The 27,772-nt window shown below is 37.3% G+C and overlaps 1 protein-coding gene across 4 annotated transcripts in view; it reads right to left on the bottom strand.

Annotated features, from left to right (window-relative positions):
- Positions 1–27,772, bottom strand: part of creb5 (cAMP responsive element binding protein 5) — a 278,427-nt gene that overhangs the window by 40,639 nt on the left and 210,016 nt on the right. For 3 of the 4 annotated variants that reach the window (XM_031904176.1, XM_002933391.5, XM_018094827.2), the window contains one exon: positions 18,580–18,690. The exons of the other annotated variant lie outside the window; for it this stretch is intronic. In XM_031904176.1, coding sequence (XP_031760036.1) covers positions 18,580–18,690 — 111 coding nt within the window. The remainder of the gene's footprint in view (positions 1–18,579; positions 18,691–27,772) is intronic. 4 annotated transcript variants of the gene reach the window in all.

Genomic DNA, 27,772 nt, shown 5'->3' with positions numbered 1-27,772 from the left:
AAATTTTTCACCGAAACGTTACAGATTCGCTCATCACTACTTTTTACACATAACACAATCTCTCTTTAAAACAAATTATTACATGAAGGATACACTATAGAATAAATTAAAGCAGGCCTAATAAAAAAGTTATATGTAGAGATGTATGCTGTAAATATAGGATGCTACCTTTGTTTATACTTTTAGTTAAACCAGCCTTATGCAATATTTTTGGTGTGCCTATAATAGTATAAATAGAACCTGGTGACTCCCAGGCTACTTGGGTAAAGCATGGTCACTCACACAGGTAAATTCTAAAATAAGGGTGTCATTGCCACCATTTAGTGATGTTCTGCGTGCTCCCTCAGAGATCACCTGACAGGAAATAATGCAGCTCTAACTGTAGCAGGAAATAGTGTTAAAGTAAAAGACAGAACTTTGTCCATTAATTTTCTCATGTAACCTAACATGTATGTGTGCCCTTGGTTTGTTTGTGTGCACTGTGAATCCTTAACTGTTAATAAGGCAATTTTTCCTTTAGCGTGGAAAAAACATAGGTAGAAAAATAAAAGTATTTTGGGGCATTCATTAGCTGGTTAATAATATGTCATTTTTTGAATAAGCTGTATGCCCTCATATTAAAGTGTTTAGCAATAGTGATGAGTAAATGTTTTCGCCAGGCATGGATAGGCAGCTAAATTCACTTTGGGATAACTCTGGCTACACCTATACACAATAAGTAGCCATACAATAATGAGCCTCTCCACCACTCTCTGGAAAGAAAACTGTTGCATGTTTGTGTTCTGTCTGCAATTTATGCTTTACATAATATTCTATAAAGAAATATTATTATATAGTAAAATATTATTAATTTTTTCATAAAGGGTTTTAAGTTGACGGAAGTCCCAAAACATATCCCTTGTGCCTTGTTTTATGAGTGCCGAGCATAAACAGCAATTACACCTTATTTAGGTATTGAAAGCCTTCAGACATATAACATTACATTGTAAAACTTCCATATTTAGACAGAAGGGGAAAGGTGAAACTGATATGGCGCTCTTATATAGACAGGAGGGCACCTTTGATTTATACCATCTAGGAAGAACAAATGGCTTCACTAAAGCTGATTACCCTAAGTACAGGGATAAATTATTGGCTGACAACAGAAAGGTGAAAACAACATCAGCGTTTTGCTGGCTCCAGGGGGAAAAATGCTTCATTTCTAAATCCTTTTAGTTAATTGCACAGAGGCAAGGCACAAACCCATGATTACCTTGCTGCATCAGATTGGGTCAAGAGATTTGATAGTCATGGGAAATTTACCAGGCTGTCTACATTTAAAAAGGATGTGACGTGCGGTGCATTAATGGAGAAACAACATTCATTTTATCATTCAATATTTTGCATTGCCCTCTAAGAACATTTAAAGGAAAACTACACCCCCATAATAAATGCTTAATCAACAGATTATTTTATGTTTATATTATGTTAAGCGACCTATTAATGAATCTCACCAAAGTGAGATATATACATTAGTTTACGTCCTTTCCTTCGAGCCACCATTAGGCCATGTGCTCCCTCAGAGATCACATGACCAGAAATAATGCAGCTTTAACTGTAACAGGTAGTAGTGTGGGAGTAAAATGCAGAACTCTGTCCATTAATTGGCTGATGGGGCCTAGCATGTATGTGTGCCTTGGCTTGTTTGTGTGCACTGTGAATCATATGACCCCAGGGGGCGGCCCTTACTTCTTAAAATGGCAATTTTCTATTTAGGATTACCCAATAGCACATGCTACTAAAAAATAATATTTTAATGAAAATGGTTTATTTAGATGAAGCAGGATTTTACATATGAGCATGAAATGTATTTTACAGAGACCTACATTGTTTAGGGGTATAGTTTTCCTTTAATGCAACAGTACTATTTGACCTTGGTCATGATATTTTTAAATAAAAACTTTTATTCAAATCACAAAAGGCCTTATTTACTATTAGTGGGTTCAGTGCCCATTACTTGCACCAGAGATTCACACGTATAACTGTTCAAGCAAATGTCCTGGTTTCATTACCAACAATGCAATGACTTCCCCAGAATTCCAGCATAACAGAACGTGCCTTCAGAGTAGAACTCCCTGCACTATTTTCCAATGCAGGATCCAATTAGCATCTGCTCTGCTAAACCCTGTGCAAACTGAAAATTCTTAGCAATGTGTCACATCTGTCATGGTGTCAAAAACAGATGAAAATCAGTTATTTGTGCAGTTATGATATGCTAAGAAATCCCAGAATGCTAAAAAAAAAATGATTCATTCAGAGATGCAAAGAAAACTCACAGCTCACAAATTTTTTGCCCTTTCGTGAATCTTCAACGGTTTGCAATTTTTTTGCCGAAGTGAAACGGGACAGATAGGTAACTATGCTTACTTGGTGAACAGCTCAACTGCTCTACTTCTCCGGCTGAACCAGCACACTGGCAGTAAGCACAAAGAACATTTAGTGGTGCAAGTATTTTTGTGCACAGCAATTAAAGGGGGCATTTACTAAAGGTGGCCATACACGTAAAGATCCGCTCGCCTGTTGAGTTCGCCAAGCGAGAGCATCTTCTCTAGAGTCAAGTCGAAAAAGTCACAGTTTTTCCTGCACATACTTTTTCAGTTCAGATTTTTTGATAAATGTCAGACATTCGTGGAAATGAGTTTATTCAAAGTTTAAAAAACAATAAAAGTGAGACACAATTTGAGTTTTAGTAAATCTGCCTCAAAGTCTCCACAATTTCCTTTGTGGTAGCATTTGTGAATAAGCCCTTTGGTGTTTAGCTATGCCATTCCTGCACCACCTTTCTTAATATAACTGCATACTCTGTTTAACATGCAAGCATGCAGATTTTTCATTTTTCAAGTGCCCTTCTCCACCCACAAAACCTTAAGAAGAGCCCAAGCAGTGATGCAAACCACACGTTCAAGCTCAGAGAGTGTTTTTAACTATTAGACATTTAGGGGCAGATTTACTAATCCACGAATCCGAATCCCGAAAGGGAAAAAAACGTATTGGAAACGAAAATTTTGCGACTTTTTCGTCGCTGTCGCGATTTTTCGTATTTGTCGCGACTTTTTTGTCGCCGTCGCGACTTTATCATATTTTGCGCGACTATTTCGTCACCGTCACGATTTTTTCGTATTGAGCGCTAGTAAACGCCGGAAAAACCAATCCATTTTTTTTGCGACGGCGACAAAAAAGTTGCGGAAAATATACGAAAAAGTCGTGACGGTGACAAAAAAATCGCGGGACATACGAAAAAGTCGCAAAAATACCGATCATTACGAAAAAACGCATTTGGACCGTTCGTGGATTAGTAAATCTCCCCCTTAGTATGTCTAAATGATTGTAGATGTATAAGAGGGCCTGAACATGTATATACAGTACATGAAACTCATAATGGCAACGAAAATCTAATTACAGCATGAACCTTCTTTTTAGTTTCTGTGCGCTACTGAACCTAGCAACCCAATACCAATGGTTAGAATGAAGCAAAATATAAAGATTCAAGACGCAAAAAAGTCCAACTGTTTATCCAGGGGCTGGTTCGATTGCCATCTTGGAGTCAGGAATGAATTTTTTCCCCTCCTGAGGCAAATTTGAGAGGCTTTGGAATGGTATTTTTGCCTCCCTGTGGGTCAACTAGAACTTAGGCAGGTTTCATATAGACACAAATGGTTGAACTTAAAGACGTGTGTCTTTTTTCAACCTAACTTACTATGTTACTATGAATTGGAATTCAGATAAGTGTGGCTGGGTGCATAGATACTGCTGTACGTAAAGCCCCTTAATATGTTTTTACCTATTCAAGAGAGGCTAAACGGTTAAAAGAAAATGCTATTGGCATCAGCAAGCAAAGGAAGCAAGCGACTAGTGGCGTGCCCTTCTGAGGACAAACCATGTGTGTAAAACCCAAGAGCACACCTATGGGAATCAGTTTCTAATTTGATAAAACCCTTGGATTTAATGCCAAGTTGCCTTCCAAGCCTAATAATTAAAACCTTTGCTTGGTACAGAGAATTATACATAAAACAAAGAGACGCACAGAGTTCAAAGTAGCTTGTAAAAAGATGATATTTGGCTTCTGTCCCAGATTTACAATATCTAGATTTTATGAGTTTATCAGATGAACATATATATTTTGTAGTCATAATTTAGTATTTTCCGCCTTGGAATTACAATCAATGGATTTTACAAGCTGTTCTTCAAAATGCATTAAAAATACCATTTTAAGTAGATTTGATTTTATTTTGGACAGGAGAGGGTCGAAAGAAAATTGAATTTAAAAAAGAGAAAATATATCAGTATTGGTAGTAGGGTCACCAGACCAGAAACGATGTAAGGTAAAGTAGAAATGGCATTATATAATTAGAATGTTCAAGGTCCAACTCCAAGGTTGAATTATAGTTAAGTTGTCTGACAAAGGTACTGAATCCAGTCTGCCTTTTTATCTGATTTACTATTATAGGTGCTAATTTGTTCCGGTGCTTCTATTTTCTACTTTGCATTGGTTGCTATGGGTAATTGCACCGTAGCAATGCATTTCCAGCAAAATAACCCCTCTATGTGTTCTAATAACCCCTCTGTGTGCTTCTATGTTGAAAAACTGGAAGCAAAAAAATCACAACTGCACGCACTTCCAGTTTAAGGACATAGGGGCACATTTACTTATCCACGAATGCTCCAATTGTCCAATCGTATTTTCCGTGTCTTTTTCGTATTTTTAGCGCGAAAAAATCGGATCGGTTTTGCCGCTGTTTACAATTGTTCAGTACAAAAATTGCGTGACTTTCGGATAGCCAATATGATATTATCGTGACTAATACGATTTTTTCGTAAGCATTTTCGTGATATTTGCGATCTTCAGAAATTTTTGTTTCCAATCCGAATTTTCCCATTCTGGATTCGAACTTGTGTTTTGATAAATCTGCCCCATAGAGTTCAATGGAAAGAAAGAAGTAGTTTTTATGACTTTGCTTCTTTCACTGCACCTAAGTTTTACCATCACTGATGGATTTATAGGCGCAGATAAAAATAGATAAAACAGATAAAAATGTAAGATTAGAGCTCACCGAGAGATTCACTCACTTTCTACTTCTATGGGGTATTTAGAAGCACGGGTGAAAGTTAGAGTTCACTATTTGATAAATACACCTCTAAAAATCTCGTAGGGATGAACTCTAATTTTCACCCATATAGTTGTCTAGTAAACCTGTAATCAGAGAAATATTTGTGGGTTTCAGTAAATAAAAGAAGCAGATTTTAATCTTCCCTTTAACAGCATGGTGTGCCATTTGTGGCTCTGTCTCGTACCTCTTTGTGTATGAACTCAATGTCCATCATCAGACAGACTGTATCAACCTGAAATGTTTGCAAATGCCTTTTAGCCAAAGTGTGCATTTGTGTGTTTCCTTTCCATCAGCACTGCACATTCATTATACATTTTCATGACATTATTCTGAAAAATATGACATTGATCGCAAAGTTATGTTCTACAATTCTACAGCTCTAACAAAATATTTAGATCTCCGTTTCATAAATTAATGAAAGCAATTTTTATGCGTCCTAATATAGTTTTTTTCTGTCGGTAAAGCAAATTACTCACAATTGCGATCCTGATCCATCTGGACTCTGCTGTATGTACAGTTCCTCCTATTCCATGAAACCTTATTTTGTCCCATAATATTACAAAATATTTTATTTTTGCGTGATACAATATTTTATTATTATCTTTCACCCTTTTCTAAAATAATAATGACAAAACATGTAACTGGTCAGACTCTGGAAATCGACACAGATTAAAACAAAACTGCATGGCCCATTAGGGAAATTTAGGTTGCTTATACCATGGGATTTTAAACAACTGCTTTTGGATTAAAAAGAGTTTCATGTACATTCAAAGGGAGGCTACAGTAAGCAATCTGGCAGAGATGTGAAATCTGTTACAAGGCATTTTGGAAACCACCTTCAGGAACTCCAGTCCAAGCCTGGACGTGGCAACCTGTGGATTCTGGCAAATGCCAGAGGGACTTTTCTAAACAGAATATTTATTGGGCCTGGTGGCTGTTTGGGTCCATCTGTGAAATGCCAGGGTCTATTTTCATTCCCAGTTCAGACCTGCTCCAGTGTCTAGCCCTTAAGTTCTGGCTTTTTCCCCTCTTGTCGAAAAACACTAGCTGATCCTGGGAAGTTTTATTAGATGCACAACAGTCCAGTGCCATCATGTTTTCTGTACCAGTAATTCCAGTGCATGTGTCAGCATGGGAGAGGTAATGTAATGTGCATGGACTGAGAAGAACCCCCCCACAAGAAACCATTGAGGCACAGGGCCAGACTAAAGCCGGTGCACCCCTAGACCAGAGAAACAGTTTGCAGCCCCCCCCCCCACGCTGCCACACACACCTGCTGCTACTGATGCCATCACTCCACCGATTGGCTGCACTGGGGTATGGGCAGGCTGTACACACCTCTAAAGAGAATAATCTGTACCTGCATGGTATTTAAAGAAGAGTTGCACTAGCCAGACCTTGAAGGCAAGGATCTCCATGCAGATCACATACAAAAATACAACCAATACCCAATACAAGAGGTGAAGGGAGCCTTGCCCAAAGCAACCGTTTCTTTTAGATCAACACGGATGAAAACACATGGCATCAGAAAACTCTACTCCATAAACAAATCTGAGAAGGACATGAATAGGGAGCTTGCGAATTTCAAAAGGCAGATGCTAAATTTAATTTGGTAATCAATTATGAAGAAAGTTTGCTATAGTAATAATATGCAGAGAGAAATATTTAAAGCACAAGCTTTTCTTGAAACACATTAATGTTAAAGTGAATGACAGATGTAGATGACTGTATTTTTCTCAACTGACGGTTGGTCTCTTAGACGATCCCAATTTTATCCTTACGCTGTGAAACTCAGTAACCGCCAAGGTACCCAATTAAGTGGAGTGTCTTAAAAATTGCTGGTTGGAAACTTTCTAATCAGTGATTTCCCTATCAGCACCCATTAACACATCACTAGGTTGCAGAACTGGCTAGAAGAGCTAAACACAATATCATCCCAAATTCATGCCCTTAACAAAATAATTAGGGGTCTCGTTAGGAGAGGAAATTGGAAATTAGTGCTGTTCTGTCTATGTCAATCATGATGCTTTTAGGGACAGCAATTTTGCAGTGGCTGAGAGAATTTGATGAATGATCCCCTATGTATGTAGTGCAGCAGGCAGACAGCAGCCTACGTACAGGAGAAGCCTGTAGATACAGCTGTGGTCTTACTTCACTCTCCCTTCTGCAGTGACCTCACCCTCTCACAAAGATACCATTCATGTACATGTGGTACAGACAGCTTACAGAGCTTTCATTTAATCATGTAAACATGGGCATTTAGACGCTTGGATGAAATAAAAGCGACATAATTCTTGTCAAAGGTGTGGGAGAGGGTAAAATGTTACCTTGTATCACATCAGAACCACATAGTGGTTTCCACATGTTTGCAAGGTACTGACTGCTCAAATCTTGCTTGGCTGCCCTAAAATCGAAGAATGCCATGAACAGTTGTAAATCTATCTATCTATCTATCTATCCATGTGAGTGCATAAACATATCCATTTTAGCCAACTCACAAAAACATATTGAGATCTATGCCTTGGTGGTACTCTGTTAAACGCAGGCTGAGAATCCGCCCCACACTTCAATTACTGATCTTCTGTGTCTGCACCCGGAGCCACGTTGTCAGCCTGGGTGCAGGCACACAGAGTGGAATTTTGCTCTGAAACACGTGAGCATGCATTTTGGGCCAAAATGTTTGGCATAAGCCTTAGGCTGCATAAAGTGATTTTTAAGTCACTTTGAGTTTCAGTTATAAATATTTGGTCCATACTAAACCCTTGCAATATAAACATATTTCCATGAAGACATGAATAAGTATTTTTATGCCTTTTAGTGCCCAGTCTGCTAGAAATGTAATGCTCTAGACTAATGCAGATGCTACACACATAGTAAGGTGTAAATCGAGACAAGAACATTGCAGTCAAAGCCACCTGGGTGCATTGGCCTTAGGATTCTGAATGTAGAAAGCAATAATGGACAAACCAAGGTATGGATTTGTGGCACAAGAGCGCACCCCTTAGTGTTCTTTCTAAGAGCAGGGGCTGTATTTAGATCTGGTGCCACCCCAGGCACTGGCCCTACATGCACCCCCTTTATTTGCTCTGTACACCCTCAACTCCCAAGTTCCACTGCTGGATTTCCATAGGTTTCATCTGGTGGTGGCTGCTGCCCTAGGCACAAGCCCCCAGATGCCTAAATATAAATATGCCCCTGCTTGCACCCTTGCATGCTGCACTTTGCAGGGATGGATAAATCACAGATCCAACTATCGCTGCAAAGAGCAGCATCAGGCGGTGGACCCCAGCCCTGGCCTTACCGCCTGCCTTAGATCCTGGATGATACAAAATGCATGGGATGGGTGTGGGTAACATCTATGTGTCCGCCTATTTTTAATGAAGAATGGCCTAAGACAGGCCTCATTTGATTCCAAATAGGGCGCAGAGTCCTGCACAATGCCCTATGCAGTAGGCATGTGCCAAAAATATTGCTGATTGTGGCCTTTTTTCCCACACATTGTGTGAGTTACCTTATATTCGAGTTTCTAATATACATATGCCTTTTTTATGTACAGGGTAACAGTATTGTATACATAAGTGTATATGAAACTCTTTAATTTTTTGACCATGTTAAAGGTCAAAGAAGAATCTGGCCCAACAAGCTTTCAATGACTGAATCATTTTCATATATAAACATGGTCCAAGGTGTTTAAATAGAATAGTGAGCTTAGCGACAAAAGTGCTAAACTGATTTCAGGAACGTGCTTAAACCTGAGTATTTAAGTGCACATAATGTAAAAAGGATGTATTAAGGAAAGTACCTAGCAGAATACTGTGTCACAATGAATATTAATTTGTTTGAATTCATTATTTTACATTTTTGCACTTATAGTTTACATTTATAGAAAATATTCTACACTTTTGTATAGGTAGGCAAGGTTGAATGTATATTTGAGTTACAGTATTAGATAAACAGCTATCTCCTCCAGCTGCCAAATATGAAGTCATGCATGCATTCTAAGGCAGTTCCTTGGCTAGCTGGATTGTGCTTCAAAAACCATGTAAAATACTATTCTAGCTAAAAGTCTGGCAGTTGCACTGAACACCTCTTCAACTCATGGTGGGGAATTAGGCACCCCTAGCAACCTAATAAACACTAACTCCATGAACTGCATACCAAACCTGATCCCGTTGTACTTACTTCTATCACAGAACATTACTTGAAATGGTGCTTTGTCTCGCATATAACTGTTGGTTTTTGTAATGAAACTGTAGAAAGTTAATAGGTATAGCTTGGCTAAGGAAAACAGACTGTAGATATAAATGAAACATTTAAATAAATCAAAGAGCCCAGAAAAGGTCAGAAGGGTGTATTTCATAGGAAAGAGAATAAAGAACAAGAGGCTGTGTTTCAGGTGGGAAGCTCAGCCATAATGCCAGCAAGCAATACTTCATTAGTGCATATGTGCAAGGCTTGCACACCCAGAAGAACATAAGAGAAAAAACAACAATGACCAAGAACAACTATAGTCATTTGAGACATTTGGCTTTTTCTTGCTGTCTTACAAAGGATGCCGTGAAATATCAATTGTTTTATATGAGATAACCATCAGTCACATCCGAGTAACCCTAGAAAATACTTAGAGCTGTAGTTCTGCAACATTTGGGTAGAGAAACATTGGAATTTCCATTTAAAGCAGTGCTGATACCAATTGTAATACTCCCAGTCTCATTTTGTAGTAATAATCACATTTCCTCCGTATACGAGTAAAAGAGAGTGGCTTTGTCACTTCATTGTTTTTCCTCTAAATTCCTCCCATAGTGTCACACGTAAGAAACCTCTGCCGCAAACATTTCCCTGCCAATTTCATTTTTTGTGTCTAAACAGGAACATAAAATTGCCTGCACAAGGTCTCTTGGTTTAGCGTTCTAACCACAACATGACACAAGTTTGCTGCCACTGTTTACCAGGTTGACCAATGTTTGTACTGTTGACTGTAGTTTTTTTCTTGGCATGAATAATGAGCAATTTTCCAACAAGTCTGCAACTGTGATAGTTACAACCCGTCGGCTAAGCGCGTGCAAGAACTGCAAAGGAAAATTAAAGTAGATCTAATTTTAAAGTAATAATTTTTAAGGTCAGACTAAACAAATGACTGTGCATGTTAATAGTCACATGTGAGCAACAAGAAATTCTAATGAAATAAAGTAGGAAGTCCCTGTATCAGATTATGTATAGCAAAGCTTTTCATATTTTTAAAAAACAAAAACAAATTATAGATTCAGATTTACCTAAGCTAGAAATGATTGTTTAACAAAGTATAATTTTATTACACCAGTTATACTCTCTTAACCCTATTATCATATCTCCTCTGAAGCAAAACCCAGGACCCCTAATATGGAGAGGCTTATTTATCAAAATTTGTGAATCTTGAAATTCTACTCATAATTTTCAGTGGATCTACAAGGTCTCAAAAAAATCAGTAAAATTTGGAAAACTTGATAAACTCAAATTGAAAAAAAATATTTTATTTTTTACATAGGACAATTCCCATTGACTTCTAGTGATGGACCTGGGTGTGCTGCTACCCCAAGGGCCCTGCGCACTGCACCAACATGGGAGTGACAGGTGGGGATTAGGTCTGGGTTCCTCCATGTTTTTTTCCTGGTGTCCTGCTGGCCTAGTCCGACCCTGTTGACTTCTTCATGAACAGGGCTGCAAAATATGTTAGCACTTTATAAATAAATGCTAATAATAATAATAATAATAACTAGTAAGCTTTAAGATGCAGAAATTTAATATTCACGTTTCTCAAATTTCTGCACTTCGAACATTTCAGTTTTTAAAACCATAATCCAAAAAATGTACTTCAAACGTTGATTAATTAGCCCCTTAGTCTTTCTTTTGTAGGTGCAAATAAAAACTTACTTGAAAACAATGTTGTCTTAGCAAATACAAGCCCCACACATCACCAAGCACCCCCTGTTGGCAAAAGGACACACATGGAAAGACTAGAAGAGCATACTGTTAAGCCAGAATTAAACCCTACACAATTTAAGAGGTGCACCAGATAAAAGGATGTTGGTCTTGCCATCAGATGTAATTTTCCAGCCACCACTTTGCAGGACTGAGCTGGAGAAGGAACCTATGGTTGGCAATAAAGGTCATCCAAAAAGACTGTCATACTGAATGTGACATTGGCTGTAAATTATAAGAACAGTACTGCCAGTTTCAGCAATTTATTCCACATGTAAATACACCTGAAACAACACGGTTGGCAGAGTTTTATGTATGTAACCCTAGCCAGATACTTAGCTGCAGCAAAATATTAGCTAAAAGATGGAAACCCTTGGGAAAGAGGAATCCGTTCGCTAATCACTAGATAGAATTAAGCCGGCAACAGAGATGCATTTCAGTAACACTTAAGACTTTTTTTTTTCCAAATAGCTGTAACATTTCATCCCAATACTCCTTTTCTGTTGTGTCTGAGAAAAATATATACATAAACCAATAATAATCCCCCCCGAGAATTCTTTACTGAAAGGACTCATTTGAAAAGGCATTGCCATACTAATTACCTCATAAAGTATTTAGCTGTGTACCCACTGGGAGAGTACTTAGTAGTGCTAAAACTTCTCCTGGATCCAGCTAATCAATTAATGTTCATTATGAGACCTGGAAAGGCCAGGCAGTAATGTGTAAGGGTTATAAATAAAAAGGCAGGCGCTGAAGAAAGGGAGCAGCACATGAGGCAGAATTTTATGGAGCAACTATTGTTGCTTACAAACTTAATCAACCACTCTGTTTATTTAACCCTTTCGCTTCCACCGTGCAAAATCTAGAATGTATTAGAGTTGACTCAAATAAGATTCAAACAAGAAACATTTGTCTTCTCAATTCCTGCAAATAATGTAACTTTACTATACAGTATGGGACCTTTTATCCAGAATTCTTGGGACCTGGGGTTTTCCATATAAGAAATCTTTCTGTAATTTGGGTCTACAAACCTTAATTCTGGCCATACACATACCGATAAAATGAAAAGAAAAAAATTATTATTATTTTTTAAAAACAGTCGTTTAGTTTTTGGTTGGATAACAATAAAATCTGCGGATGCATTGTGTATCTGACGATATCCTTGGGGGACCTACAATAGAAGTTACTTTCTTACCATCCTCCGATTTGTATTTTTTGCATTTTATTTTTATTCTACAATTTCAGTCTGAATGTAAGTTTCAGATCATTGCATTAAAACGTTCATCAGAAGCAGACTAAAATCTGAACGTGTATGGCCACCTTGAGTCTTCTAAAAATATTTTAAACATTAAATAAACGATAGAGATTCATGCAGCTTGGTTTGGGATAAAGTACAAATTACTGTTTTATTATTACAGAGAAAAAGGAAATCATTTTTAAAAATGTGAATTATCTACTTAAAATAGATTCTGTGGGAGAAAGTCTTCCCGTAATTATGAGTTTTCTAGATAACAGGTTCCCGGATAACAGATCCTTTACCTGTATAAGTTATACAAGCATAATGTTACCTAAACTTTGCTAAAGAGCCCCACGCAGACCCCTAATATACCTATCACGGTAATCTGTTCCTTCAAAGAATATGAATAAATACAATTTTTATATGCTGCAAAACAGTTCTTCTCTTGTATCATTTGAAATCCTGGCAGGGGAGGAGGGACTAAAACATTGATGTTACATATTGTAACAACTTCTTTCCAGCTTACAGACAGCATGCAGGAACTATATAACCCACAATGCATTGCACTGTGACGCTCCTTTCCTGATTGACGTCACGTGTGCAGAAGATTGGAGGATTTGGAGGCAGGCTGAGGGCAGTTGATCACTGTTACATTTTATTTGACTCTCAAACCAGTCAGCCAGATCAGCAGGGGAACAGGGGGGCAGCCTTAGGTAACTGTTCCAAACCATATTATTACATTATAAATCATGAAAAGGCTGCATATTTTTTAACTGATGTATATTGCAAAGTTGCTTGAAATTATGTTTACTTTTCAAAAAGCTTAAGTGTTTGGGTGGAGTTCCCTTTAAGTAGGTTTAACAGCATTCTTAGCGAGCAATGTTGGCCTCAAATGTCACAATATTTAATCAAATGTTGGGAGGTATGTGGCAGCAATCATAGCAATATTAATATTTTTTTAAAAAAGACAAATTTAGGCCTTATTTATTATAACACCATAGTTCCCACACTGACAAAGGAGTGGAACAATAGTATCACTCTGCTTTAGCAGCTCTGCTTTCTGCTTATCATGTACATTTGGCAGTAACAGAGCAACTCATTAGGGACATTTTTTACCTTGACTTTCCCACTACTGTATAGTAACGAATCTAAAAGATTTCACACAAACCACAGACTATCATAAGCACTGAAGTGATTAATGCTATTTGCCTTTGTTTGTGTAATGAAAGCCATGTTGGTGATATAGGGCTATTATTTTTACATTCAGATTTAATGCAATTCCATACAGTAGAACCGGGAGACACCGAATGCTACAAGGAACTAGAAAAACACAATAAATTTTAGAGGCACGCTGTTCCAAGGCTTTGGTAACAAGAAAACGTAGACACACAATCAGTGATTATAATTCCAGTTAGGTCAGTCTTTTGATATGAGTTCAGACAGACATTGCAGAAATGTATGATAGCCATTGCAAAAAGTACATGTGAATATCCTTGGAATGCATGCTGCATACAACAGGACTTAAACTGCTAACAAGTTAACTACAGCACAAACAAGTAGAAACAAGTAGACAACAATGTTACACATTAGGACTCGTGCAATGTGCAATTTCTGATGCATCAAACACAATTGTATTGGGCACATTTCTCTTCAGCAGTTTCAGTTACTCTGAAATTATGGAGAAATGTTGCATTTGAATAATTAAAAAAAAAACATAGAATTGCATCCAAAATTGCACTTGCAGTATATGTTGTTAATGCCTCCATTAGCTACCTGTATTTTTTTTTTTTGCTGATTCACAAAACATGCTGTATTCTGCTGTCAGTTCCTGAGCTTAGGGACCGGAATACAATATACTGAGTATAGATTATATACATCACTATATGAAGCTAATTAACAAGAAATTCAGGTTTACATACCAAAGATTAAGTGTATTCTGCATCAGCATTTAATAATCAACCCTGCAGCATCAGTTTCTATGACAAACCTGCTTTTCTGCTTTTCTGATGACCCCTAATCTTAGCTTTGCAGCCCTGGGCACACTGAGCATGTGCAGTGTCACTTATACTACAAAAAAATAATAATAAGATCCAAGATGGGGAGCTCCTGTACAATCTAAAAGCCTGGATCATTGCTGTTATAGTGCTGAACCTCTCTGCTGGGACAGTAAGATCAGTATATAAAATTCAGCATTTCTAGCCATAATCATTTTTAGGTTTTAGTTCTACATCGTTGCCAGAAACATATGTTACCGGAGGTTTTTTTTTTTTTGCAGTTTATTGACCATTGTGTTCTCTTGTCATTTCTGGTTTTGCGGTGCAGCACAGAAAACCATTGTTTCATATACAAGCTGCTGAATTTAATTGTATCCAGGTTCTACTAGCAAACCCACACTTATGCTAATTTCATTACTCACTGAATGCTTATATATACTGACATGCTGATTTACCCAAATTTGATTTATTTACTTTCTGTTCATAGTTTCTATCGACAAGTGTCTTTCATTAGTACAAACCTTAGGGAAGACTAAAATCTCTTCACTTACATTAATGTATGTCATTTGGGTCTAACAGTATAAATCAGAGTCTGAGTCTACTATTCAAAATTTAAATGTGGCCTCAGCAAAATATCACTTTATCTCTCTTTTAAAAGACAAGCAAAATGAAAACTAACTGAGGTGTCACTATGTAAGGTAACCTTTTCCGTCAGTGTGCTTGCTCTGTGTTTTATAAAATATCTCATTCAATCTGCAAGCAAACCCTCTTAAAGCCTATTTGATTCTCACCTAATTATCACAAGTAAACAAGCCATACTTTTCATCAAACTTTTAAATGCTTCTCATACCTTTAGATTGTAAGCTCTTGCACATCTAACCCTAATGTTTTTTTACAAAACACATCAGTTAATAGTAATCCTCTTGCAGAATCCTGCATTCAAATCCATTTTTCAAAAGAGTTAACAGGATGTTTTATATTTCATTTTGAAATTTAACATGGGGCTAGCCATATTGTTAGTTTCCCAGGTGCCCTCAGCCATGTGAATTGTACTCTGCTGCAGATAAATGCAAACCCAGAATCTGCCCCTATGCTTCATCCATCTTATTATAAAGTGGATTTCGACACATAACTGTTCAAGTTACAGGCCAATTTCTGCTTCATGAGCCTACACCTGGACCAACACAATGGATCAGGTGCAGGCATAACAATAAGATTTTTTTAACATAAGGGCAGATCCTCGGTCTGCATTTATCCACAGGCTGAGAATCTGCCCCGTGTAGCAAAGGCCTTACTGCTGCACTACAAGTTGGAGTGATATCACCCCATTCTTCCCCAAGCAGCGTAGGAAGGTAACCAGATAACAGATTGCTGTCACATGCATAGCTTAAAAAAACTCCCATGCCCCACCTAGTGGTAGATATGAGAACAGTGCTCAATAGTAAACATCCAAGTCTGGTCATGACTTCTCCAGTTATGTTGAGTAGAAGAAATAATAGCTTATCTTAAAGCAGTTGTTAAGTGCTGGCTAATCCTGAAAACTCAGGATCAGGCACAATGACCTGAGATGGCTGCCTACACTCAAACAATTGGGGTTAACATATCTTTTAAGGTGTCCAGTTATTGGCAGATGGGACCAAATGGTCAGCCTTCCCACTATAACTGATATGCAAAAATATGGTGGATTAAAGGCCCACACTATGTTGTGCTTTGTTCAGGCAGAGAGAACAGAGTGGAGCACACCCGTCACCAAAATAACAGCCCTGGGTGCAGGACAAAAAATAGACATATAGAGAAAGAGTATCACACGCTCAGGGACTTGGTGCAAAAGAAAAAAGTTTATTGAAAGAACTCCAATGTTTCGAGTACAAACAGTTCTCTTCTTCAGGGACAAACCTGAAGAAGAGTACTGTTTGTACTCGAAACGTTGGAGTTTTTTCAATAAACTTTTTTTCTTTTGCACCAAGTCCCTGAGTGTGCGTCTCTCTCTCTCTCTCTCTCTCTATATATATATATATATATATAAATATATAAAATAGTCCATAGGATGCACACCATTTGCAGCAACAAAACCTGGGTGCTAGTACCAAAAAAATGCACTGGAACAAGGACAGCACTCCTAGGATTTAAAGAATTGTGAGCAAAATGTAAATGCAAAAATAGAAAGGTTTATTACTTGACGTTTTGATCTCACACAGTCAAGCTGTGTGTCCGCACTCTAAACCAGTTTAACAGATGGGTGCTGATCAAAATATGTAAATACCTATAAACAGGACCAGCACACCATTTCACAGCAATTCTTCTATTTATTCATTCCCCATGCGTTCCAACTTTTCGGTCCCTCCTGGGACCTTTATCAAGTAATAAACCTTTCTATTTTTGCATTTACATTTTGTTCACAATTCTTTAAATCCTAGGAGTGCTGTCCTTGTTCCAGTACACACACACATATATATATAAGCAATATATGCAGATTTACTTCAGATTAAACTTAAACATTAGATGCCCAATAAGGGGCCTTCATATCCAGCTCTACTTTATTCTTCACTTCATCCTCAAAAGTCTTAAAAGTAAAATGTTCGGCCAGAATGATGTCTAAGTGGTATAACCAACAGGCATTTCTTAAATATATGCTACAGATGGTGTTATGAATTTGGCAAACTATACATAAAAATAAGCAACTAAAAAACAATCATTATGGATAAGATTTTAAGAAATAATCATTTTCTAATTATTATTTACTGAAAATGTAATAAATGCTTCTGAAGAGGAACCATATTAGTCTTGCCACGGACTCAATCAAATAAAATTAAATCACATGCATTTAAGCCCTGACCTTAAATAACTCTTTAAACAGTATTATTGCCATTTCTGAGGGTTGCAACAAAAACAAGAATCTATCAATTAGTTTTTTCACATCTGTTGTACGCAGCCATTTGATTTCTATGACAATACACAAATATTTCTCCGAGCCGAGGCTGAATCAAATACTGGGAATACTATGCACATCTGTTTATGGCATCGTTCTCGCTCTGCTACAATGGTACACTTTACATAACCACCATGTGCACTATGTTCCAAATGTTCAGCAGTCGCTGATTGTTGACAACCTTTCAACAATTTCTTGGTATACAAATTCTGCTATGGATACAAACTACTTGATTTACTCTTCGTGTATTCTTCCAGCTACCAAAAAACAAAACAATGCAAGCTCTCAAAATTAAAATCAGGAATTCACATCTAGATATAGTTTTGTGCTTTTAGTAAACAACATAACAACATAACATTTGGGGGTTTGAAAATCATATTCACTTAAAAGTAATGTTTTTATTAAATAAATTAAGCAGTGCCAAAAAGGAAAAGACATGTAACTGCATAACCCCTAGTACTTAGTATGGGTTTAGCTAATGCCAACTTCTGTTAACACATGTCTACAATACGTTTGGCCTTTTTTGTATGTGATCTTCTTTAGCTGCATCAGTAAGTGAAAACGTGTGAACATATAAAGTATATAAAGTATGTGGTCTACACCACAGCGATTTACAGACTGTGTGGCTGACCCCTACCTAGGGAGACTTGGAGCAGTGGTTGGGATGGCTCAACCTGAAGGCCAGTTAGGTGTAAGAATTGGGGAGACTATTTGTCTTTTTGAGCCCCTAGATACACAAGAAAGCCACACTGTAAGCTTGTTTTGAGCTACGTTGGACCCAAAATGTGGAAATCCAAAGGGTCCGGGAACTAAAAAAATCCAGCAAACACATCTCTTATTAATCCTCATATCACTCATACTCACTCATATTTACCTATACACACTTACCATACATACTCACCCATTGTCGCACTTATACACACATACCTACACACACACACATGCACACTTACCATACATACTCACCCATTGTCGCACTTATACACACATACCTACACACACGCATACACACTTACCATACATACTCACCCATTGTCACACACACATACCTACACACATGCACACTTCCTACTCACTAATCTTCTAAATGCTCACAGACACTTCAATATGCACACACTCATACACACGCATTCATGCATATTCAGCCCCTCAGACTTAGACTCACAGTACTTAGGGCTGCTGTTCTTGTGTGTTCTATTATGCTGTAATTATTGTACACTATCCTAGCTTTTGTACATAAATGGTTCCATCAAGACAAAGTAGCATTTTTCTTTAAGACCCAAAACCAACCAAAAACAGTAGGCATCCTCTTACCATTTTAGCTTCTGAGTGCATTGGTGGGACTTGAGGTGAAGCACAAGGATTGTTTATGTTTGGGCCCTGCATCCCCATGATATTGGAACTCATTGACATCTGTCTTTCCATCTGTGTGAAACATGAGGAAAAACAGGGACACATCAGTGGCAGCTATATTTAGACACCATGAAGAATTGTGTTTATGGAAATGCATGTGCTGACAGAGGATTCTGGGATTTGAAGTTAACTGCACCTTGTAGGCAGCTACACTGGCACTAAAATATGTGTTTTGATCCAACAAAAGGGGACGGTTGGGGTCTTTCTATTTATGTATTTGGCAATAATACGCAATGCTGCAGTTTTTATCTCATATGGTTATAAACATATTATTATATTTGCTACCTCCAGCCCTCCAGCAGCAGCTATAGATTAGGTGCAGGGCTCCATAACCAAGTGGTCAGATACAGCAGTTTGAGGTGTATTACTGATGCTTACAGATATACTGGGATGTGGGAAGTATCTCAGAATGGTACAGTTTAATCTGTTCTATTAATGAAGCCCTACGTTTGGTTGACTACAAGGGTAGTAAAGTAACTCTACACTGCTTTGTGGCTTTTTTTTAAAAAGAAAAACACAAGAATCCTTTCTTTAATTAACTAGTTTCACTGTGATTTTCCAAGCTGATCTGGCCTTCCTTTATTATTATCACGTGAAAGGAAAATGCACAGTGGAGAACATACAGAGAGAAACTGGATACATGAGGATAAGGGGCAAGCAAAGAAACTGCAAACAAATGAGGGGTGGGGAGAAAATAAACGAAAGCTAAGCAAAAACTGGAACACAAGCTAGCATTTAGGGGTTAAAGACAGGGGGAAGGGGATATTATTTTGCATGTGTTAGCTAGGTGTGTAAAATATAGCCCCCAGCTGCAGGTAAAGAATTGAGCAAATAATAATTAAAGGGAATGAATAATATGGAAAAGCTTCCCAAATAATCACAAATATGAATAATTATTGTTATAATACATGAATAATGCTGTTATAATGTCCTCTAAACAATATTACAAGGTATCATGCTTGCCAGTATTTAGGATTATGGATTATGCACATAGATAGGCAGATTTATGAAAGTGTGAAATTAGAGCTCACCACAGTAAAATTCCTCCACTCTTTGTATTAAAGACTGATTTATCAGTAGGTGAAAGTGAGAACTTACCCTTTGAAAAATATGCCTCTAAAAGCCCCATAGAAAGTAATTGAGTGTGGCGGAATTTTACTCTGGCAGGCTCTCATGTCTTTGATAAATCTGCTTCAGAGTATTGTATATAAGACTGTTACTTTTATGAACTAGCATAAAGGCTATTTACTAATAAATCCTCTCAGATGCCTGAGGCTTTTCCATCTAGAAGTCCTGAGATGGCATAAACTATTATATCCAACAGTGCTGCCCTACTTTTTGTGTTACACAAAGAGTGAACATCTTTTCAATATAATTTTTGTTGCATTCAAGTTTCCTTTTCAAGAGGAACAAAAACTTGATTAAGTTCAATCACAATTTTTTTTAGATCTAGTTTTAAATAAAAGAAAAAAGTGGGTGACGTTTGGATTTTTGTGGTTTTTTAGTTTTTAGAAACCACAGATCAACTCATTTCCACAAATGGATTTATTAACAGATCTTAACTAAAAAAGCACAAACAAAAAAAGTTGCATAAAAAAACATGAAAACCGCAACTTTTTCGCTTTGTTCCATGAAAGCTGCAACTTTTTTGTTTTATCACACAAAAGCCAGCGTCAAATCCCCCCGAAAACATCTAAAACCATGAAGCAAAGAAAGATCTTCCAGTTGTAAAAGGGACATCCGCCTTTGATTCTACATGATCTCGACATGTTTTAGCCGGCGTAATAAAAAAAAACGTGTGCAACAAAATCAGGTATTCAGCATAAAAAAACCCAAACAGAAAAATCGAGCAATAGTAGAAGCCCCCATATATGTATTAAGCTCTAAGCTCACATTATGATATATCTGCCCCTAAGTGTCTGGAAGAATTAGGAGGATTTCTTATTTCAGACATGTTCAGCTTGGTGATAGACAGACTGCTTTGCTTTGCTCTGCCAGGCAGGTTTGCTTATTAAAAGCTTTAAAAAGTACAAGGCATTTATCTTACACACTCATTTACTGCTGACGTGGCCTTTGCAGTTCATTTCTGTACTTACATGCACATAATGATGTGTTTTCTACACAATCTTATTATCCCTGTGGGTACAGCATTTACTGCTCACTTGGATGAGAGTACAAATTACAATTCACATATGATTGCACACACACAGACACATGCATACACACAGTAAGAACACGGACACTTGCAGACATACATAAACTTGTATATATTATGTTTGTGCACTACAGAATCTTGTTTGGAATATTTCAACACAAGTTCCAGATTTGGGGATTTTGTTAGAACCCAGCCCAGGATTTGCAGTTCACTATGATGGATGGTTACATAATCACGGTGCTGATAGCCAGTTATGTTTTGCCAAGCAGCCCTGTCAGGATACTACAGTAGATCATACCAAGTGCAATCGGATACCTTTGCTAGAGGTTAAGCTTACGCTAATGTCTTAGCAAAAAAAGAAAAACTTATCTTTTAAAAAGTGGAAAAGCATGAAGGATACATGTACTCTTATTCAATTAACATTCCAAAAATCATTTCAAGGTCCCTTGGCTATTAAATTAGCCAAAAGAAGAACCGTACTGTGTAAATAAACACATTTAGCATTACTGTACCTGGAAGCATTCGTGGCTAGCCCTGATATGTTTAACCCCTTTGCAGTGTCGCAATTATATAGCCTACAAACACGTGAAGGCCCATTTATCAACATTCTGATTTTAGTGGTTTTTGAAAGCACAAATAAAGTCATTTCAATTAAAACCACAAATGGCTAGTCATTTATAAAAGGTGAATGAATTAAAATGCAGAATGAAAAAAAATTGGAAACCCCACATTTTTTGTGTGCTTATAAATGAAAAAAACTCTGAAAACCTCCTAAACCACAATTAAATAAAGACTGTTTTAATTTGCCTAGGACAACTTCCATTGATTTCTACATGACCATGACAGCTTTTTTGTCCTTTTTTCATGGTTTTTTGGCTCACTAATTCCTGACTAAACTCAAGGTAAAAGGACCACAAAAAATGCCTAGGACAGCTCCTTCTAAATGACCTCAAGAGCTTTAAGATGACGTATAGCCCATTCCAAAAGGCTCAAGCAATCAAAAATCAGCTCCTAAACTTTGTCCTCAAGTAATTAATACAATTCAGTAATTGGTACTATCCCAGTGTCACAGCCTGCAAACTTAGCTTTGACTTTTGCACCCCAATATTTCATACAAGGCAAGGGCAAGGTATTGGAGGGCAGTCAGGTAGGGTGGCCCAGTGGTTGGTGTGATAAAGCAAGAAAGCCATCAGATCTAGAGGGTTACCATATCAACCACTGTAAGACATATTTAAGGGGATATCCACCCCAAAACGTTTAGCATAATTAAAGAAAATATAATTCTAAGTATATTTACAATGTACATTAAAGTGGTGGTCTACCTTGCTTTACATTTTAGTAAGATGTATGTTTTGTGTTTTTTTTTTAAGTTATTTAGCATTTGTATTGCAGCTTTGGTATATGGTTGCTAGGGTCTTATTTACCCTAGCAACCAGGCTATGATTTGAATGAGAGACTGGAATATGAATAGGCAAAGGACTGCATAGGAGGATGAGAAATAAAAAGAAAGAATAAAAAATTTAGCCTCTCAGAGCAATCGTTTTTGGTTTCTGGGGTCAGTGACCCCCATCTGAAAGCTAGAAAGGGGCAGAAAAGCAAGGTAAATAACTAAAACGCTATAAAAAAAAAAAAAGTTAACATCCCTGTTAAACATTTTCTACAGTTATTTTTACATTTTCTGCTATGCCTACATTTTAGGAGACTTGCCCAGTACAGTTCCCAGATATGGTAAGTAGAGTGGTGGCTGCTGTGAGATATAACATTAAAGAATGTGAATCATGATTCGGGAGTGCACAAAGCAGAATTTTTTTGCCATAGGTCTATAATCTGAGAAACTCGCTCAAATCCTTAAAGTTCCCAGATAGAGTAAGCAGAGTGATGTATTAGCAGAAATATGGCAGCATATAAAATATCAAGCTCTGTCTTTCAAAGTATTTGTTTTAGTCTAATGGGTCTGATAATTTGCACATTAGTTGATTCCCACAAGACTTGCTTACTAAATAACCTCTGTCTGTACTATATGACTAAGCAGAACGACAAGATAGGACGCATGCCCAATGTGGTGGTAGTATAGTACAGAGATTAACGGTTCTTATTTAAAGAGCCAGGGAGCCTATCCCGATAAACTGTTTTGGTAGAAACTCAAACCGCAAATGTTCTTCTTGTTACAGTTGAGCTATGGAAAGTCTCATTACTTTAATCATTTTCTTGTTCATTTACTAAAATATGCAGATTGTGGCTACTTATGTTAGAAGCAAAAGTTACTGGGTCCCCAGACAGACTTTTATAAACTTCCAACTCCTAAAATTTTGGTAAAACAATCTATTCTGAAATTGTGCATTAGTCAAAGCTACTGCCTTGTCCTATATTTCTACTTTTATACATAATATATTTATAACTAAATATGGCTGCCCTTATATTATTCAATCTCTCTGATTTCACTCATTGAACTAAATATGGCTGGTTTGCATGATTACGTTTTTCTGTGATCTGTTAATTTGTCCAAAGAGCAAGATAGCTGGATTGGGTAACATCTAGTTAACAGCGGCCAATCAATCAGTCATTGTGGCACAATGTATGGAAAAAAAAGCCAAGCATCCCCTACTAAAGTGGGTACTTTATTTATTGTAATAACTGAAAATAAATCAGTAAATATAAGTAAATGTTAATCCAAAACGGGGTGACTATATCTGCCACTACATTACCAGTCAAGAAAATACATTTTTTCTATTTCAAATGCCTTTAATTTATTCAGAAAGTTACAGCATATTTTCATTCAGAAACAGGAAATATTTCAGAATATTTTATTTTATGCCAGATTTATCTCTTACATTAAATTAATTAACACAACATAATTTCAACAGGATTATAAGGAATCTGGTAATTATGTAATGATAACATCCATTTAGAACTGTCAGTTACAAAATAATGCTATTCTAACCTAATAGTTTTTGCTGTACTCAGGCACCTAAAATCTGCCAAAGTTTTAGTTATTTAGGGCTCTGGTACATGGGGAGATTAGTCACCCGCGACAAAACTCTCTTGTTGCGGGCGACTAATCTCCCCGAAATGCCATCCCACCGGCAAAAATGTTTCCTCTCAAGGTGCCGGCGATTTACATTTTCGCTGGTGGGATGGCGTTTCGGGGAGATTAGTCGCCTGCGAACTGGGAGATTTGTCGCAGGCGACTAATCTCCCTGTGTGCCAGAGCCCTTAAAGGGACAGTAACACCAAAAAATGAAAGTGTATAAAAGTAATTACTATATAATGTAATGCTGCCCTGTACTGGTACAACTGGTGTGTTTTCCTTAGAAAGACTACTATAGTTTATATAAATAAAGCTTCTGTGTAGCCACGGGGGCAGCCATTTACAGGAGAAAAGGCACAGGTTACTTAGCAGATAACAGATAAAACCCCATTATATTCTACAAAGCTTATCTGTTATCTGCAATGTGCCTGTGCCTTTTCTCCTTTTTCCCAGCTTCAATGGCTGCCCCCGTGTTGACATAGCAGCTCATTTATATAAACTATAGTAGCGTTTCTGTTGCAAACTTACCAGTTTTACCAGCGCAGGGCAACTGTACATTATATTTTAATTACTTTAAAACACTTTCATTTTTTGGTGTTACTGTTCCTTTAAGAAATACCATTTGGAGAAAAAAACCTCAACCAACAAGGTAGATTTGCCCGAAAACCTGTGAAACCTTGATTGCTCAAGCTGAATGGCTCAAACAATCATAAATTTGCATCCATTCATTTGAAGTAGCAAACTATTTATAATTGAGGCATGAGGCCTAATGACACAGAGCACCAATTTAGAACATGAGGACAGAAAGAAATGGAAGTTATATACAAATGCTTTTACATAGCCAATTCTGATTATGGTTACTGTGAAAAACATAAACTGTGATTATTCATGAAAAATGGTGAACTAACCCCATGTCATGAAGCCGATAATGATCCAGTCCTGGATTTTTTAAAAACCCAGTTCCTCTTCTTCATTCTAAATTGTAACATGAAATAAAGTCTCAAAAATGTCCAGAGTGGTTCATTATCTCGGAAATGTCAAGTAACCCCATGTCATTAGCGTTATAATGAGCCTTCTGAGACTTTATTTCATGTTACCATTTAGTGTGAAGAGGAATTAAATGGAAGAAAATCCAGGACATGTTTGTTATCACCCTAATAGCACAGGGATCGTTGCCGTCTGGAGAGGAAAGGCCTGAAAACCTTGGATTAAATGGAAGGATTGGAGATTTGGCAAGGTACTTCCAAGAAATTCACAATGTTAAAAAAAAAAAACAGGGGCTCACTTACAAAGGTGGACTAAAGAGATACCAATTTGGTTTTTTTTTTGGCCCACGATCAGTTTATGTCACTCTGTGCCTGTTTAAATGTCATTGTCTCTCTTCTATTCATATTGTAATTTTTTCCCCTAATGTGTCTGATAGTCTTTACTTATACTAAAGGGAAACAATGCTGATTTCAGCTTGTCCTGAAACTGAACCTGCAAGTGTGTAATGAATACCTTCCAAGTTTAGACAAGGAGAAAATAAACCTTTCTGGCTTCTTACTCTGTGCCAACCTTTTTAAGAGAAAAACAGATGGGGGAAAGAAAGCGATAGCCTGCGGGAGATTCACAGGAGTCCGGTATTATCCTAAACATGATGGAGAGATAGTGGCACCTAGTAAAGCAGAAGTTATGGCTTGGAAACCAACACCTACATGCACACTCACTCACATAATTAATATACCAGTTAATACAATGTGGTAGCTTAAAATGACCATCTGTATGGACACCCCCCTCAATGATTTTAAGGGCCTCAAATAAGTGGGCATGAAACATTGTCAATCTAACAACTATGAAAGAACTACAGAGTGCAATGTGTATCTGCTGTAGGCGAGACCAAAATTACAGCCTTTGTGTACCCTTGGTTCTAAAAGCCTCAACATACATGATTAAATATATTATGTAGGTTTAGGGATACATATACCAAAGTCATAGAGTTGCCTCCTAAAAGCTGGAGTCAGAACCTTAAATCCAAGACTAACCAAAAAACAGCTAAAAAAGTTACAATAATCTGTGACTTCTGTTAAGTATCTTTAGAGTTTGACAAATGATAAAGCCTCTAAAACAATACTATTAATTATTTAGAGTAGACTATTCAGTTTTGTTTGTCACATTTCAAAAATATTTGTGTATTGGGGACACCCAGGGGCTGATTTATGAAAGCCGAAGTATCCGGTTTCAGACAAAACAATGGCAGAAACACTTGCGTTTTCTGCAATCAATTGCTGTGGTTTGTTGGAAAATATTTAAAAAAATTAGTTTTTTTGACAGTCTCTAAACTCTCTAAAGTTTCAGTACTGTATTATCCTGGCCTAGTGTTGAGCATCTGCTATAGGGTCCTGCTTCAAAAACATTTGTATCAGTTGTCAAAGAGACAGAAACAACTACAACTGTTTGTAGGAAGCAGATTTCACTAACATGGGTGTGGGTTTCCTCATGGTGCTCCAACTTGCTCCAACACTCCCAAACATAAGCATAGGTTCTGTGGCTACTGATCTAATTGATCCAATTGTGTGTGGGGGGACAGGGATAAGGACTGATGTGAACAACATAATTTTCTGAGATACACTGATATCTGCACGCAATAAATATATAGAGGTATGGGATCCCTTATCCAGAAAGGAAATTTGTTATTCAGAAAGCTCCAAATGATGGGAAGGCCAATTCCCATGAAGTCTAACTTAAGCAAAAAATTCTAACTTCTTCTAATCATTTTTCTCTGTAATAATAAATCAGTACCTTGTATCTAATGGAAATAAGATGCATGATTCCATATCTTTGGCAAAATAATCCCACTGGGTGTATTTAATGTTTAAATTATTTTTACCTAAGGTAAGGTCCCGAGTATTCTAATATATATATATATATATAGTATATAGTAGTATATATAGTAGAACAAAAAATGCCGCACTCACAGGTCTTAGTGAAGAAAAAGAATATTATTTATTTATTGCAACGTCAAACTAACGTTTCGGCTGCTGCAGCAGCCTTTCTCAAAGTGCAGCAACAGCCAAAACGTTAGTTTGACGTTGCAATAAATAAATAATATTCTTTTTCTTCACTAAGACCTGTGAGTGCGGCATTTTTTGTTCTACTTGCTGTAATAGATTCTTTCTAATACTGCACCCAGGCAAATTTACACCTTTTTAGACGTGAGTGCCTGTTACCTTTGAACTTTTGTATATATATATATATATATATATTTTAATGTGACCTACAAACTATACCACTCAATTGAAAAACAAACTGAAATCTTTTAGGTGGAGGGAAGAAAACTAAAAAAACTAAAATAATGTGGTTGAATAAGTGTGCACACCCTCTTCTAACTGGGGATGTAGCTGTGTTCAGAATTAAGCAATCACATTCAAAATCATGTTCAATAGGAGTCAGCATACACCTGCCATCATTTAAAGTGCCTCCGATTAACCCCAAATAAAGTTCAGCTGCTCTAGTTGGTCTTTCCTGACATTTGTTTAGTCGCATCCCACAGCAAAAGCCATGGTCCCCAGAGAGCTTCCAAAGCATCAGAGGGATCTCATTGTTAAAAGATATCAGTCAGGAGAAGGGTACAAAAGAGTTTCCAAGGCATTAGATATACCATGGAACACAGTGAAGACAGTCATCATCAAGTGGAGAAAATATGGCACAAAAGTGACATTACCAAGAAGAAAACTGGTCAGGGAGGCTACCAAGAGGCCTACAGCAACATTAAAGGATCTGCAGGAATATCTGGCAAGTACTGGCCGTGTGGTACATGTGACAACAATCTCCCGTATTCTTCATATGTCTGGGCTATGGGGTAGAGTGGCAAGGGGAAAGCCTATTCTTATGAAGAAAAACATCGAAGCCGGGCTACATTTTGCAAAAAC

The sequence above is a fragment of the Xenopus tropicalis genome, chromosome 6 (assembly GCF_000004195.4).
Source record: "Xenopus tropicalis strain Nigerian chromosome 6, UCB_Xtro_10.0, whole genome shotgun sequence".
Classification (NCBI taxonomy): Eukaryota; Metazoa; Chordata; class Amphibia; order Anura; family Pipidae; genus Xenopus; species Xenopus tropicalis.
This window is presented reverse-complemented; position numbering and strand designations above follow the sequence as displayed.